The 14,613-nt window shown below is 36.9% G+C and overlaps 1 protein-coding gene across 1 annotated transcript in view; it reads right to left on the bottom strand.

The window, feature by feature from the left end:
• The window catches only part of DSCAM (DS cell adhesion molecule), a 3,720,739-nt gene that overhangs the window by 1,837,431 nt on the left and 1,868,695 nt on the right, over window positions 1-14,613 (bottom strand). Inside the window, exon 6 of the mRNA XM_044071570.1 lies at window positions 1,020-1,295. Within this exon, the coding sequence (XP_043927505.1) occupies window positions 1,020-1,295 (276 nt within the window). The remainder of the gene's footprint in view (window positions 1-1,019; window positions 1,296-14,613) is intronic.

Genomic DNA, 14,613 nt, shown 5'->3' with positions numbered 1-14,613 from the left:
CTCATCTCTGCTTTAGTGCAATGAAGTAGTACAACATTACACAGTTGGAAGCAACTTGTTACAAGTATACTACCCCATGAAGATTGGGTGAAGATGGGTGAAGGCTTCCATCCTAGCCAGATAGAAATTTGGAGATAATTCTGTCATCTGTACACATTCTACATATATTGGAGTTTTCTACCTCCCCAGCTGTGTCTTTTTTTTTTTTTTTGCTTCCTGTGTATGTATGCAAGTTTAACTTGATTTTAATATTTTTGAACTGTATTTAATGCAGTCTACCCTAGGACACTGTAGCACACTTTGATTGTCACTGTATGGCAGATCTACATGATACAGTTTTTCCATTCATTCAGGTCGCATTTCACTCCATTCGTATTTATCCAGCTTGCAAAACATTACTTATATGGCATGTCACATTATGCAACATTATTGCATAATGCAAGCTTAGGCAACTCTCTGTGCCATATTCAAATCATTAGGAATCCACCTCACATCACTATGACATCTGAGTGTGGAAGCAGCACAGTCACATACACACACAGAGGTGTGGTAATGCTCCAATTAAATAAATACATAAATAAACAGTCTTTATTCTTAATAAGTATTAATATGGCTATATGTTTCGGGAGTTAAGAAAGGGCCCCTAACCTTACATTTCCTTGAATTAAAACTATCACTGCTCACTTTAATGGATCTGAAATCAAACACTTATATATAGTATATAAGCAGATGGTCTCATGAACATATACATACAGAAGGCAAATGGATATGTCAGAATCAACTATTCTACCAGCATAAATTCCCAACATACCAACATACTTCTTCTGCAATTCTGGGTAGTTGTTGAAAATATTGATAAATGCGCTGTAAATAGCCTAGGCACTTACCATATTTACATTTTCAAATATCAGATTGTTAAGAAATCCTAGAATCTTCAGCTCAGCGAATTCCATCAAAAATGATGCAGCAGATCAGTTATAAATCTATATTAAAGGCATAAAGTTGCATGCAGTACTAACCTTCGAGAATAACCTGCACGTAATCTTGGGCAGACATCTTATCCTTTCTTACAAAGCACTGGTACGCCCCTCCATCGCTTTTGGTCATGCCATCCAGTACTAGCTTCTCGTTGTTATTTCCACTAATTTTCACATTGTTTCCAGGACTGATGATTTCACCATTTCTGTACCAAGATAGTTCGAAGTCTTCAGCTCCTGTCACAGCACAGGAAAGGGAGACCTGACCTCCTATACTGCTCTTCACTTTACGTGGGCTGATTGTAGCACTTAGTGGCTCTGTGGGTTTCAGAAAAAAAATATATGTTTAAGATGTTTATTCTCAATTACATTTTTTTAAAATCCTGCAATAGGTATATGAACACATATTCTTAATAAATTAACATATAATTATCATGGCTGTATCTGTTGTACTATCTCCAATCACTGCCTAAAGCAATGGATCCTTGTACAAGGTATTGCACAAAACAGATGAACAACATTGTGTGTTTACTCATTTGACTATCTTGATAATATAAAAATAATAATATAAAAATATCTATAGCTTTAAGAAGACTGACCTTGAATACCATAAAATAGCATGAGTTCACAACAGGAATATAAATGGCTTAACTTATTGATTGAAGGACATTTTCCATAATATGGCCTAATTCATGAATGTTACTGACACCTGTGCAATGACATCTGCCACGCAGTTGTGCAAAAAACCTACCAAAAACAGAAGGTAATTGGCCTTTCTGCCTCAAGTGAAGTGATCTTGGATTGATTATTTATTTATTTATTTTATAGTAATGCAGAATAAGAGGTGCATCAACCACAGCTGTGGGCTGTGGAGTACTTTTCTTTCACAGAAAAGAATGTGATATTTAAGTGGATGCAATCTCCAGATGTATCCTATAACAAATATAATTAGTTTTAAGTTAACTGGAAAAGAAAATAATTCCTTCTCTGCACTTAATGGAATGAAATATTTCCTGTGTTTTTGTCAAACAGCCTTTTTTTATGGGTATTTGGCAAATGCACTTTTTATAGTTTATAATGAGAAAATGTGTTTGATAAATGAATCTGTAAGCCAAGTCTCATACAAAGACATTTTTTAAATTCTGTTACTTCTTTTTTGAATTCCTGGTATATCATTTAACATGATGCAAAATTACCCTTTTGGATCCCTAATATGACTTTGAGAAGAAATTTGAAATTTTAAGAACTTGCCATAAATGTAGATTAAGGTAAGCAGATGTTTACTTCTGACAGTGCTTTGCATAGTATTAGACAAAACTGCAGCAACTGTTTTCTTCAACTTCTGATATGTGCACCAGTAATCCAACATTTTCATCACATAACTAATAATACCAAATGGAAATAATTTCTCCATGGGCTAATGGAGAGAAGACAGCTGCTAACTTCTAAAGGCTCCATTATTTTGCAGTAATACCCATACTGCAGAATATTATTACACTCTTAAAACTGAAACTGGCAGAAAAGGAGTGTTTTACTTTGACATTTTAAGTAAAGATTCAGATTCATCTTTTTGCAAGACTCCCGCATTAAGTATTTCTGCATGCAACTTTTATGAGTTGGACATGTATGGTTCTTTTATAGTATCTGTCTGTTTCATATGCACATGTGTGTGTGTGTGTGTGTGTGTGTGTGTGTGTGTGTGTGTGTGTGTGTGTGTGTGTGTTTGTGCATGTGCCCACTTGTGTTTACGCGCATGTTTTTATGCTTTAAAAATATATCTGTGTAGTTGGCATCTGCCTGTTCCAGTGTAACGTGCAATCATTATTTGCCATTTGTTTCTAAATCAGCACATGGTACTTGAGTCCCCAGCTGAGCCTCCAGACTTTTTGTATATTTCTGTTTTCCTTAACTACTTAGCATATGGATGTATGCTACTCAGTTTGTTAATGCCTACTTACTGATATTGCTTTCCGCACCCTTACCTAGTTGGTCAAAAGCTAAAGCAACTAGTTTCCTCCTTTTCATGAAACTATCACTCAGAAATATTTAGGTTCTGAGAATGGTGGCATTTTAAAATTAAGTATTTTCCTGATCAGTTCCTTTTCTAAGTACTGTCACAGTTTTTATTTCCACTGCTTTTTCTAGCTGGCTCAGTAAGTTAAGCATTACATTTTGTCCTTTTTAAAGGGTTACTTCTTTTACAAAACATCCATCCATTTACAACTCCTTTCTCCCATTTTTGCACATGGGGTCGGGGTGTCACTTCACCAGTGACAATCATCTAGCACCAATATCTGACATTTAATGAAGATGCACATAGTGGCTGTTTTGGCACCACACTGCTGCTCCTGTAATAGGAATCCTATCTATGCGCACTGTCACCTATAACCTTCCTGTGCTGTTGTACACATTGCGTGGCATTTACATGCTATGTGTCTTCCTTTGTAGTACGCTGAATTTGCACAATGCTTTCTTTATTAATTTGTTTTTAAGCTTCTACATTTTAGTGGTCATTACTTTTAAGATTCTGAGCTCAAGAAAATCTCACATAGCAGTATGTTTGCAGATTTTCCATCTTTCCTTATCATTTGGGATGTAAATCTACTTCACCTTTGCAGATTCGTGCACAATCAAAAAAAGTTCTTTATCAAAATATACAGGAAGACCTACTATTCTTCAGGAAGGATCAATCTCTTTTTTTTTATTTCTTTACAAAAAGGTGGCCATCTCTAGCCAACATAAGGAAGAACTCTGACATTTTCAGCTGAACTCGTAGGGGGATTCTACTACAGGCAAATAGTTTTATTTTTTAACATAAGGAGCTCAATTAGGTCAATTCCCGCAGATGAAACAAAAGAGCACATACCTGTCTATTTAGAAGATAGCAAAGAATAAACTTATGGAATCAGTGATTAAAATGTACAAATAATCTCACCAGAGGTTCATAAATAAATAACATTTTAGAGCACTCCTATTCTCAATGAATGAACACCAAAACCTGAAACAACCATAAACAGCTTAAGAAAAAAAAACTGTGTAATCTGATATATTGTACTATACCTCCAAATGGTATAACCAAGTCTAATTCCAATGCAATTTAGACAAAAAGAAGAAAATGCCCATAACAATATTTCCTTTTCATTCTTAGCAAAGAAATTACTCCTAAATAATAATTGATTTTTTCCCTAAATGTGCTATGTATTTTTACGTTTCTACATTTATTTACTTAGTTGCTTGAAACTGAGGTATTTTATTAATTCGAGAAAAACAATTCAGTAATAACACTGCATAGACTAAATTAAATAACAATGATAATTAAAAACAGTATACTTCTGAGAATGCATACAGCACATTGCCACATTTTATTTTGTATTAAACAAGTACTTCTCTATTCATTAAAAATACTGCTTCTATCCCTTTGTGAAACCAGAAGTATTGTTTGTCAGTGTAGAACATATTCCATTTACTCTATTTGATCAAACATGGGTATAAATACAGTGTGTTGTGGGAACTGTTGCACCCTGCCTCTTAGTATTAGAGCCCAATTCCAAAAGACTTACTGTCAGTGCAAGTGACCACTCACACTGAGAGCAGGCTGACAGTCTGGTCCCTGGTGAAAGCCTGGTTATAGATAGGCCTTACACCAAAGTAAGTTACTCACACTGAGAGCAGGCTGACAGTCTGGTCCCTGGTGAAAGCCTGTTTATAGATAGGCCTTACACCAAAGTAAGTCATTCACACTGAGAGCAGGCTGACAGTCTGGTCCCTGGTGAAAGCCTGTTTATAGATAGGCCTTACACCAAAGTAAGTCACTCACACTGAGAGCAGGCTGACAGTCTGGTCCCTGGTGAAAGCCTGTTTATAGACAAGCGTAAGTCACTCACACTGAGAGCAGGCTGACAGTCTGGTCCCCTGGTGAAAGCCTGTTTATAGATAGGCCTTACACCAAAGTAAGTCAATCTCACTGAGAGCAGGCTGACAGTGTGGTCCCTGGTGAAAGCCTGTTTATAGATAGGCCTTACACCAAAGTAAGTCATTCACACTGAGAGCAGGCTGACAGTCTGGTCCCTGGTGAAAGCCTGTTTATAGATAGGCCTTACACCAAAGTAAGTCACTCACACTGAGAGCAGGCTGACAGTCTGGTCCCTGGTGAAAGCCTGTTTATAGACAAGCCTTACACCAAAGTAAGTCACTCACACTGAGAGCAGGCTGACAGTCTGGTCCCCTGGTGAAAGCCTGTTTATAGATAGGCCTTACACCAAAGTAAGTCACTCACACTGAGAGCAGGCTGACAGTCTGGTCCCTGGTGAAAACCTGTTTATAGATAGGCCTTACACCAAAGTAAGTCACTCACACTGAGAGCAGGCTGACAGTCTGGTCCCTGGTGAAAGCCTGTTTATAGATAGGCCTTACACCAAAGTAAGTCACTTACACTGAGAGCAGGTCTTTTGGAATCTAGCCCCTGGTGTACGCCTGTTTATAGATTGGCCTTACACTGAAATAAGTCACTTACAGTGAGAGTAAGGGTGGTATTCATTGTCCGGGTCTTCGCAGTTTCCTAGTTTTGATCTGCAAAGAGAAGTACTCTGAGGTTATGAAAATACCAGACTTTCAGAATAACTATGTACATTCAGAGGACTTTGTATGAACACAGCCCCCATCAGAAATGCATAACATGATTAACACATAAACTATAGGGGAACAGTTACTGCACTGTTAATAGGTTTTATATGTATGCACATGAGTTTGATTCATATACGTTAATCTATAATGAACTCATTTACATACAAAGTGCATAAATAGCTTTGACGTTATGCCAGAAAGCAGTCGTTTTCAGTGAGAATACAGAGATGCTAGAGGAGCTGAGCTGGTACTTCTGCATACCTGGATAGTTTACTGAAGGGGTCACTTGGGCAAATGTTTTATTTTAGTGCTTGTGCATACCTGGATATTTTACTGAAGGGTTTTCTTCGGTGAGTGTTTCATTTCATTGCTTCTGCATACATGGACATATTACTGAAGGGGTCGCTTGGGTGAATGCTTCATTTTAATGCTTGTGCATACTCAGAAATGTTATTGAAGGGGTTACTGGGGAAAATAATTAATTTATGTGTAAGGGAAGTGCTTGTACATATATGGTCAGGCCGCTAAATTGATCACCTTGCAAAATAATTAATTGCACCATTTTAGTGGTTGTGCATATTTAATATAAATGAATGAAGGGGTTGCTTGAGGAAATAATCACAGAAGTGCTTGTGAATACTTGGACAAGCAAGTTTGTGGATTGCAATTCCAATATCAAATGCAAAGCACCACATTTAAGAATGGATGTGCATACTACAGGGTTGAAGACTTGTTGTATCTTTCGGCTTTTCCCAGTTAGGGGTCGCCACAGCGGAAGTCTGGTCCGCTAATGATTGGCAGTAGATTTTTACGTACCGAGCTGCCAGCCCTGATGCACAACCTTCAACGAAGGTACGCCCATTCACGCATGTCTCCACACAGAAGACGCTTTAGCTGAGAATTGAACAGGACAACGTCTTACTGTGAGGCGACAATGCTACCGCAGCACCACCACCACCACCACAGTTGCACTACAGGGATGCAGACTATGAATTGCAAAGCTGTCTTAGTATAATATGCTTTACAGCATTTCTCATTTGCATCTCATTATTTTTTTTTTCAGGCCTTGTGCATTAGGATAAATGGCGTCTGAATCGCACCTTTGCTATGCTTATTCATAAGCATCAGGGATACCCTTAATCGCATTTGCTCAAGCAAATATGAATACTGCCTCAAATTTTCTGGAATCTGACCATTGGACTAGCTAAAAAAGTAACTCAATATCCTGTATTAGATACATTAGTAATAAAGTAGGTTTGCTAGATATTACATAAAAATAGCAAGATGACAGCAGGGTGTATGCTTTTGTGATGTAAGAAGGCCTGTCTAACTCAACGTATCATGGACTTTGATAATATTTAAAGCAACAATAAAAAATAGCTATCTATGCATATATATATATATATATATATATATATATATATATATATATATATATATATATATATATATATATATATATATATATATGGGTTCATGTCAAAAGAAAGTGACTACACGAAGCGAAACCATCGACATTCGAAAACATCGAACAGTAACAGTACAGAAAGGAAGGATAAGGCCACAGTCCTGCAAAGGGGAAGTAAAGGATATGATATGATACTGCACCCATACTATATATATATATATATATATATATATATATATGTCGATATATATATACATATACACACACACATATATATATATATATATATATATAGATATATAGATATATATATGTATATACATATATAGCTAGATAGGTAGATAGGTGTACTTCGAACCATCAAAGTACAAAAATATTGAACAGCTGGTGATCAATCCTGAAAGATCAAAAGTCAAAACAATGGGAAAAAAAAAACAATGGAAGGGGCACCCCCTCTCGCACTAATTAAATATACCAACTCCAAGATTGCTCTACAGGAGGAAAAGGGAAAATTCCCCAGATCCCCACTGTGTACAACCTTGGATGGACTTAACACTGTCAGAAATGATCAAATGACTTTCAGTCACTTTTGCCAGTGTTAAACGTGTTCAAACTTATGAAAGTTCATTCATACGGACCACTGTCATATATATATATATATATATATATATATATATATATATATATATATATATATATATATATATATATATATATATATATATATATATATATATATATATATATATATAGCTGTAGATATAGATAGGTTTACCTGTATGTATATAGATGTGTGTGTATATTATAGTTAAAGCAATAACAGAGGAATGGAATCGCCTAATAAATACTACTTATTTTATCTTTGTTTATAATGAAGACTAAATGGGGGTACATTTACCAAAGCAAAAGCTGACCTATTTTTGCCAGGATGCATTTCACATTGCTTTGGGGAGTGGCTTTGCAAAAGAATATTCATGACTATTTGACTGTTTCTTATATACTTAACAGAAATCTGATTATTTTTTAATGGTGTCCTTGGCATTTAATTGAAGTGGAAAAAATGTAGACTATAAGTTTCATCTCAGGATCAAAAACTTTGAAATTTCTTCTAAAATGCTTTATGAGCCTAAATCTTTCAGAAAGCCTACAGTACAAAAGCACAATTAGCCTATCTGGTGGTACTGAAATGCATAAGAAGGTTTGGATCATTCTGTATGGTAGAGAAAATTAGGAGTTATTTAGAAAATTATCAGGAGAGTCATTTAACTTCGTGGAGTAAGCAGAAAATGCATAAAGAACTTACGGTTGCTGAAAAAGTACATGTTTAATTGGTTGCTGTATAAGTACATGCATTAATTACTTTGGTAAAATATTATAGCAATAACCCATGCCTGGGTGTGGGTAATGCTGGATTTACCCACAGTTGGCGTGGTTTGGTCACGAGGGCGAAGCCCGAATGGCCAAACAAAGCCAACCATGGGTAAATCCAGCATTACCCACACCCAGAAGTGGGTTATTGCTATTATACAATGACATTATTTAAGAAAAAAAATAATTACTTTTCCTAAATAATGGCATTGTATAATGCCTCCTTGCTGCCCTTCCGCAGCTGTCTGGTATTCTGCAGCAGTTCTGATGTACTGTGCATGCGTATGCCTACGCAGTACATCACAGCTGTGGGCAAAAGCAACGGAGAATGCAAGATCTCTGTTGCTTTTTACAAACTGTTTCACTATGTTAAATGGGTTTAACATAGCGAGACAGTTTTGAAAAAAGCAATGGAAAAAGCAAGATCTCCGTTGCTTTTACAAACTGTCTTGCTATGTTAAATGGGTTTAACATAGTGAGACAGCTTTAAAAAAAGCAACAGAGAGTCCCCGTTGCTTTTTTTAAAGCTGTCTCGCTATGTTAAACTCATTTAACATAGCGAGACAGTGTTGCTGTAAGAGTTATAGTAATGGAAAAAGTCTGGGCAACCGGATCTTTTTCCATTACTATAACTCAGATTTACAACAGGCACGCTGACCAATCAGCGTGCACGTTTTTGAATATTAATGGGGGGGTCATTGTATAATATACTGTATTCCTGCCCATTATTTTTGGTATGTAATGTGAAACCTGCTCACACTTTTTGTGTTGCTCTAAGCATAACCTTCCAAGTCCATTTTTAAATGTAAGTCTAAGTGACTCAATTTCTGCTAATGGGGGGAGGGTTCATGATTTTATTTCAAAAGCAAAAAGCCTTTAACTATCACACAGACTGCCCCAAAATACAGTTAGCATATGGAGTCACTCATTAAGGCTAGAAAATCTAGAGTTTCTACAGTATGCATGACAACTGCAGTACTAGAAAAATAAGCAATATCTAATCAGAAAAAAGGTTTACATTCATTTTCCTGAATCACACTCGGTCGAATCTAACTTGCACAATGTCCAAAACACAAACTATGAAAATGCTGCACACTGATATTTCTAACTAACAAATCTCTCCCCCTTCTTGACCCTTGTTAACACTTGTTCCTAGGTCCAGAGCAGTAGGAAGTTTTGAGGTTCGGTGTTTTATTCAGGTATAGCAGAATTCGTCATTTCGACTTTTTGCAGAAGTGCTTCAATTGTACAATGACTCAACCAGGTGTGATTCAGGAAAATTAATGTAAACCCAGAAAATGTGTATACAGATAAGGTGAATAAGTGTCATCAGCCCATATATGTCACCATTTCTCATCCAAGCATGAGGAAAGAGGACTTTGGATACGCGACTTATGAGTTCAGCCTACAACAATAAACTTCAGAGAATTCAAGTTGAACACTTATCTGTCCAGATGCTGGACTTAGTCTGGCATCAGTGATGCCAGCATGGAGTACCAGAGGTCTTGGATTTGAATCCTAAGTGAGAGGCAATATTTTCCTTTTGCTTTGAGTTTGTCATTTGAGGATTAAGTTAGTTGATGATATCTCATTTGTCCAAACGCAGGGGGAAGATTTTAGACACTGCTTTTCATAGTCTGATAAGCTAGGTTATAACCAACCTTTCTGAAGAAATACAACTAAAATAAGCTCCCAACTTTAGCCAAGAAGTCCCAAAAGAGGGTTCCCACTGCTACTTGATGTTATTCGGTTATATGATTGCAAGCAAAATGCATGAACTAGTATTTATGAATTAAACTAACTTTGGTGTCTTTACTTTTCAATTACCTTCTACAGTTAGAGAAGCAAACAAATCTTTACACCACTATATTTCACCTTTACACCACTATATTTCACCTTTGCCATTTCTAAAGCACATAATGAATCTGTTTTTCATCTGCATGACTATTATTTGATTTCTGATTCAATATTTCCATTATACAGTAAAATAGGAGACTAAAACAGAATAATTTTAACAGACACTCTATTTTTTTCTAAAAGGAGCAATAATAATTTAGGTTTCCCAAATAAAAATCATGAAACTAACATTAGCTTTCCTTCAGGCTTTACATTGCAGATTGTTGCCAAGCAGCCTTCACAAATGCAATCATAAAATTAAGACATTTTTTAGCTTAAGTGCCCAGCCAATATACCAAGGCTTGACATTAAGCACCATTTTGCATGCCCAAATATTTCACAAAGAAAATTTAGTTTCTGTTTGACTCACTAGTCTCAGGCTTCAAAATAATTCTCAGTTGCCTGATAGTCATGGTGACCACTGTGATTTATTCAGTTTTTATTTAGGCAGTTTAGTCTGCAGAAAAAAAAAACATGCACACAGTTATTATGAAAGAAGAATGATATTGTTTCTAAAATAAAACTATCACTAAGTGAGGTTATGTACATAAATCAGCTTTCCTGAAATCCCACAGTCGTAATTATGATGTTTATTTAACTCAATCAACCCACTCATGAGCAAAAACCTTTCTTTGTTATTAGCTTAAGTGCCTGCTGCCTATAATTTAAAACATCTATTTGTAAAGTAGACACATAGGTTAATAGAATGGGTTATAAAACTACAAAAGGTTCTATTACCTTTTCAGCCTTTTGTCCACATGTATCAGTAAAATGTAAAACTACCAGCAAAGTTACATTGTTTGACTGCAAATTAAAATAATTCCACAATATAAAAAGCAGCAACGCTAGGTAGGCAAGGTTCCAACAGCAAAAAAGACCCATCCAAAATCCAATGATAAAAATACAAATTAATTAACTGGATTTTATTAAAAAGATTTTTTATAAGATGGATTTAGCACTTTCATCCACAAACCGTGGACTTCCTCGGAATCAATTAAGTGCACCATTAATCCCATTTAAATAAGTACAACCTACCAATCACAATAATCTAATAAATTCAAACACAATGACATAATCTCTTAAATAGATATATGTCTTTCAATAGCCTTAAACCAACATCTTTCAATAGCCTTAAACCAATATAGGCCATGGTGGTGCAGCGGTTAGCATTGTCGCCTCACACCAAGAGGCTCTCCCGTTCGATTCTCGGCTGGAGCACCTTCGGTGTGGATTCTGCATGTCCTCCCAGCAGTTGAGTGACATTGAAGACATGCAGGTAGGAGAGTACGTGAATGGGCGTGCCTTCTTTGAAGGTTGGGAGTCGAGCTGGCAACTCGGCACCGTAAAAATCGACTGCCAATCATTAGCGTATGGGAGTTCCACTGTGGCAACCCCTAACCGGGAAAAGTCGAAAGACTTAATAGCCTTAAACCAACATGCAGAGAATTAAAAAAGTTAAAATATAGAAAAAGTAAGCCAACATACAAAAATGTAAAACCACACTAATAAGAAACACATACATACAAAAAAAGATAAAATGATTTGCTGTTAACATCTTTGAGCATGAAATACGATCCTAGAATGTAAATGTTGTAGCTACACATATGTATACATTATTAAGTTCCAATACTAGATATATAGGTATATTATCATTAATACCAAGCCAGCTGGTGGCATTCAATAGTAATTGCCACCTTACCTCCTTTTCTTCCAGTACACCTTTAATATTCCTTCCCCTAGGATTAATTCTAAGACATTCTAAGATTCCAAATTTAAAATTTGTACATGTTTGACTGGTCTGCAAATATCTATATAAAGCATTGTTGTTGTCCTTTTTACTTATGTGGTATAAATGTTCATAAATCCATTTTGTAGGGGTCTCTCAGTTTTCCCAACATAGAACCCAGGACACTGACAACATTTTAATAAATATACAACATATTTAGTGTTACAATTGCCTTTCTTAAAATATAACCTGGTTTTATTAAAATTATCTAAAACTAAAGGTTTCTCTGCCATAATAGCACTGCACTGACTTGCAACTACTACATTTTTAGTGCCTTCACTGTTGTTGTCCCGAGAAACTATCTTGGTGTATGATTCAAATTTATTTTTTAAATTGACTCCCGTTTTATACACAAATTTAGGTTTGTCCCCCAATAAATCATAAATATCACTGTCCTCTCTTAGAATATTCCAGTTCTTATGTACTATCTCTTTTACTTTATCCTCAACTTTTAAATCGATTTTCAGTTTGTGCACTTGCCTTGCTTTATTTTGAAAATTTAAATTGCTAATTTTTCAAAGTTTTGAATTGCATTTAATGTTTAAGGCTACACATTCAAGTGTGTTAGCCTTTTCTGTGCTTATTTACTGTATTGTTGGATTGTTTAGCCTGTTTTAACCAAAACATAAAAAAAATTACTATCTCGTTTGCTCGTTTCCCACCTTTTCTAACTAGTATAGACCAGATCCCAGGCTTTGCTGATTTCAGGACTTCAGTTTTTGTATTCAGAGCTATTCCAGACCTTGCTGTGGTAGAGGGAGGTCCTACTGCTTACTAGTGAGAGTAGTGAGCATTGTACAGCCTATCTAACACTATAGGAGTTGTTTTCAGCTCTGAAATTTAAATTTTATTGGCCATTTGGGGCTTATTTCTATCCCTTTCAACTTTCTGTCTTAAAACAAGTTTGCATGTTTTTGCGCATTGCACAACACCGCCGGGCTAAGGTTAAACTATTCCCGGTGCCAGAAAGTCTGCTCTTCAAATTCTCCCTTAGAACTAGCTGGTTTCTCAGTAGGAGCACTAAAATCTGAATCTCTGTGACTAACACTTGCTCTATAACCTGCAGGAAAGCACTAAGAGGCCTTAAACTGATACAAGCACTCAACTCTCCTTGTATACAAGGAGAAATTAATTGTAGGCAGTAAGCCTATAATTGCAAAGTACCTTGCCAAGGTAAGGGAAAACAGCTATTGTACTCTACAAAAGAAACGCCAAACCAGGCATGTCCAAGGGTCAGCTTATGGTGATTTCTTTTGTCCACCTGGTTAATCTGGGCATACTGGGGAAAAGCAGCAATTGCCTCATGTACACAGGCACCCCTCTCCTCCTATCACCCAACACTAAAACCTGTAAGAGAAGCACTTACATAACCAAACTGGGAGCAAAGCTCTCTCCAGCCAAGATTGTGCTAGACAGTCAAGAGGAGAAGGTTAACACCTGCACTATACCTCAAGCAACACATAGCCTTTCAAAACCCACACCACCAAGACCCACACATAGGAACACTAAACCCACATATGCAGAGGCCCTTAACATTAACCTGCCTAAGCAACAAGGACCTCAGAAGCTGATATGCAAACAAACACCTATCACAACCAAAGTGACACATAGCTCAAAACACCAGTGTGCCACCCAACAACAGCCCCTAAGGCAAGACAACGTACCCAACACTTTAGTCATAGGTGACTCTATAGTCGGGTACACTGATGTCCCACTCACCAGGCTGAACAAGGAGAAAATTACTGTCAGCTGCCTGTCGGGAGCCAGAATCTGCCACATAATGCATCCACTCAAGTCACTCTACAAGTACAAATACGACTCTTTAATTGTCCATGTTGGAGTGAATGACTTGAGATGTACCTCCCTAGACTACATGAAAAGAGACATGGAAGAGCTCTTGGATCATGTGGCCCAGGCAGGTATGACCCTAGCCCTGAGTAGCATCCTGCCTTCACCAGAATGATACCACAGTATAAGGACAAAATGATTGACTTCAACAATTGGCTAAGCTTCTGGTGTCATTCAAAGGGGATCCAGTATCTGTCTGCCTGGGATGACATGATTCTCAAACCATGATACTTTGCCAGAGATGGACTACGCCTGTTGCCCCTAGGATTCAGGTTACTGGCTAAGGCTCTTGCCACCACCATAGTGCCTTTTTTAGGCAAGGCTCAAATGACAAAACTACCATCGTAACAGATAAAAGCATGCAAAATCTGAAGGCAATGCTGCTTAATGCTAAAAGTCTAAACCTCAAAATGCACTCTCTCGAGACACTCCTAAAAATGGAGAACATCGATATCTTTGCAGTAATTGAGACCTGGTTCAAGGCTCCAGAAAACACCTTGCAATACCAGGCTACAACTCTTACCACACTTTTTTGCCACCAAACCAGGACCGAAACACTAAAGGTGATGAAGTGTCCATATTCACCAAGGATATTCACACCTCCAGGCTAGTTGCCCAACACAATGCATCTGAAATACTACAGCTGCAACTAACACTAGGTAAGACTGCAATTTAAATTGTAGCTTGCTACTGATCCCCCACCATGC

Source organism: Protopterus annectens, chromosome 5.part0, assembly GCF_019279795.1.
Source record: "Protopterus annectens isolate FY-2018-M chromosome 5.part0, PAN1.0, whole genome shotgun sequence".
Taxonomy (NCBI): Eukaryota; Metazoa; Chordata; order Ceratodontiformes; family Protopteridae; genus Protopterus; species Protopterus annectens.
The sequence above is the reverse complement of the archived record's forward strand: the minus strand, read 5'-3'. Positions and strand labels throughout refer to the sequence as shown.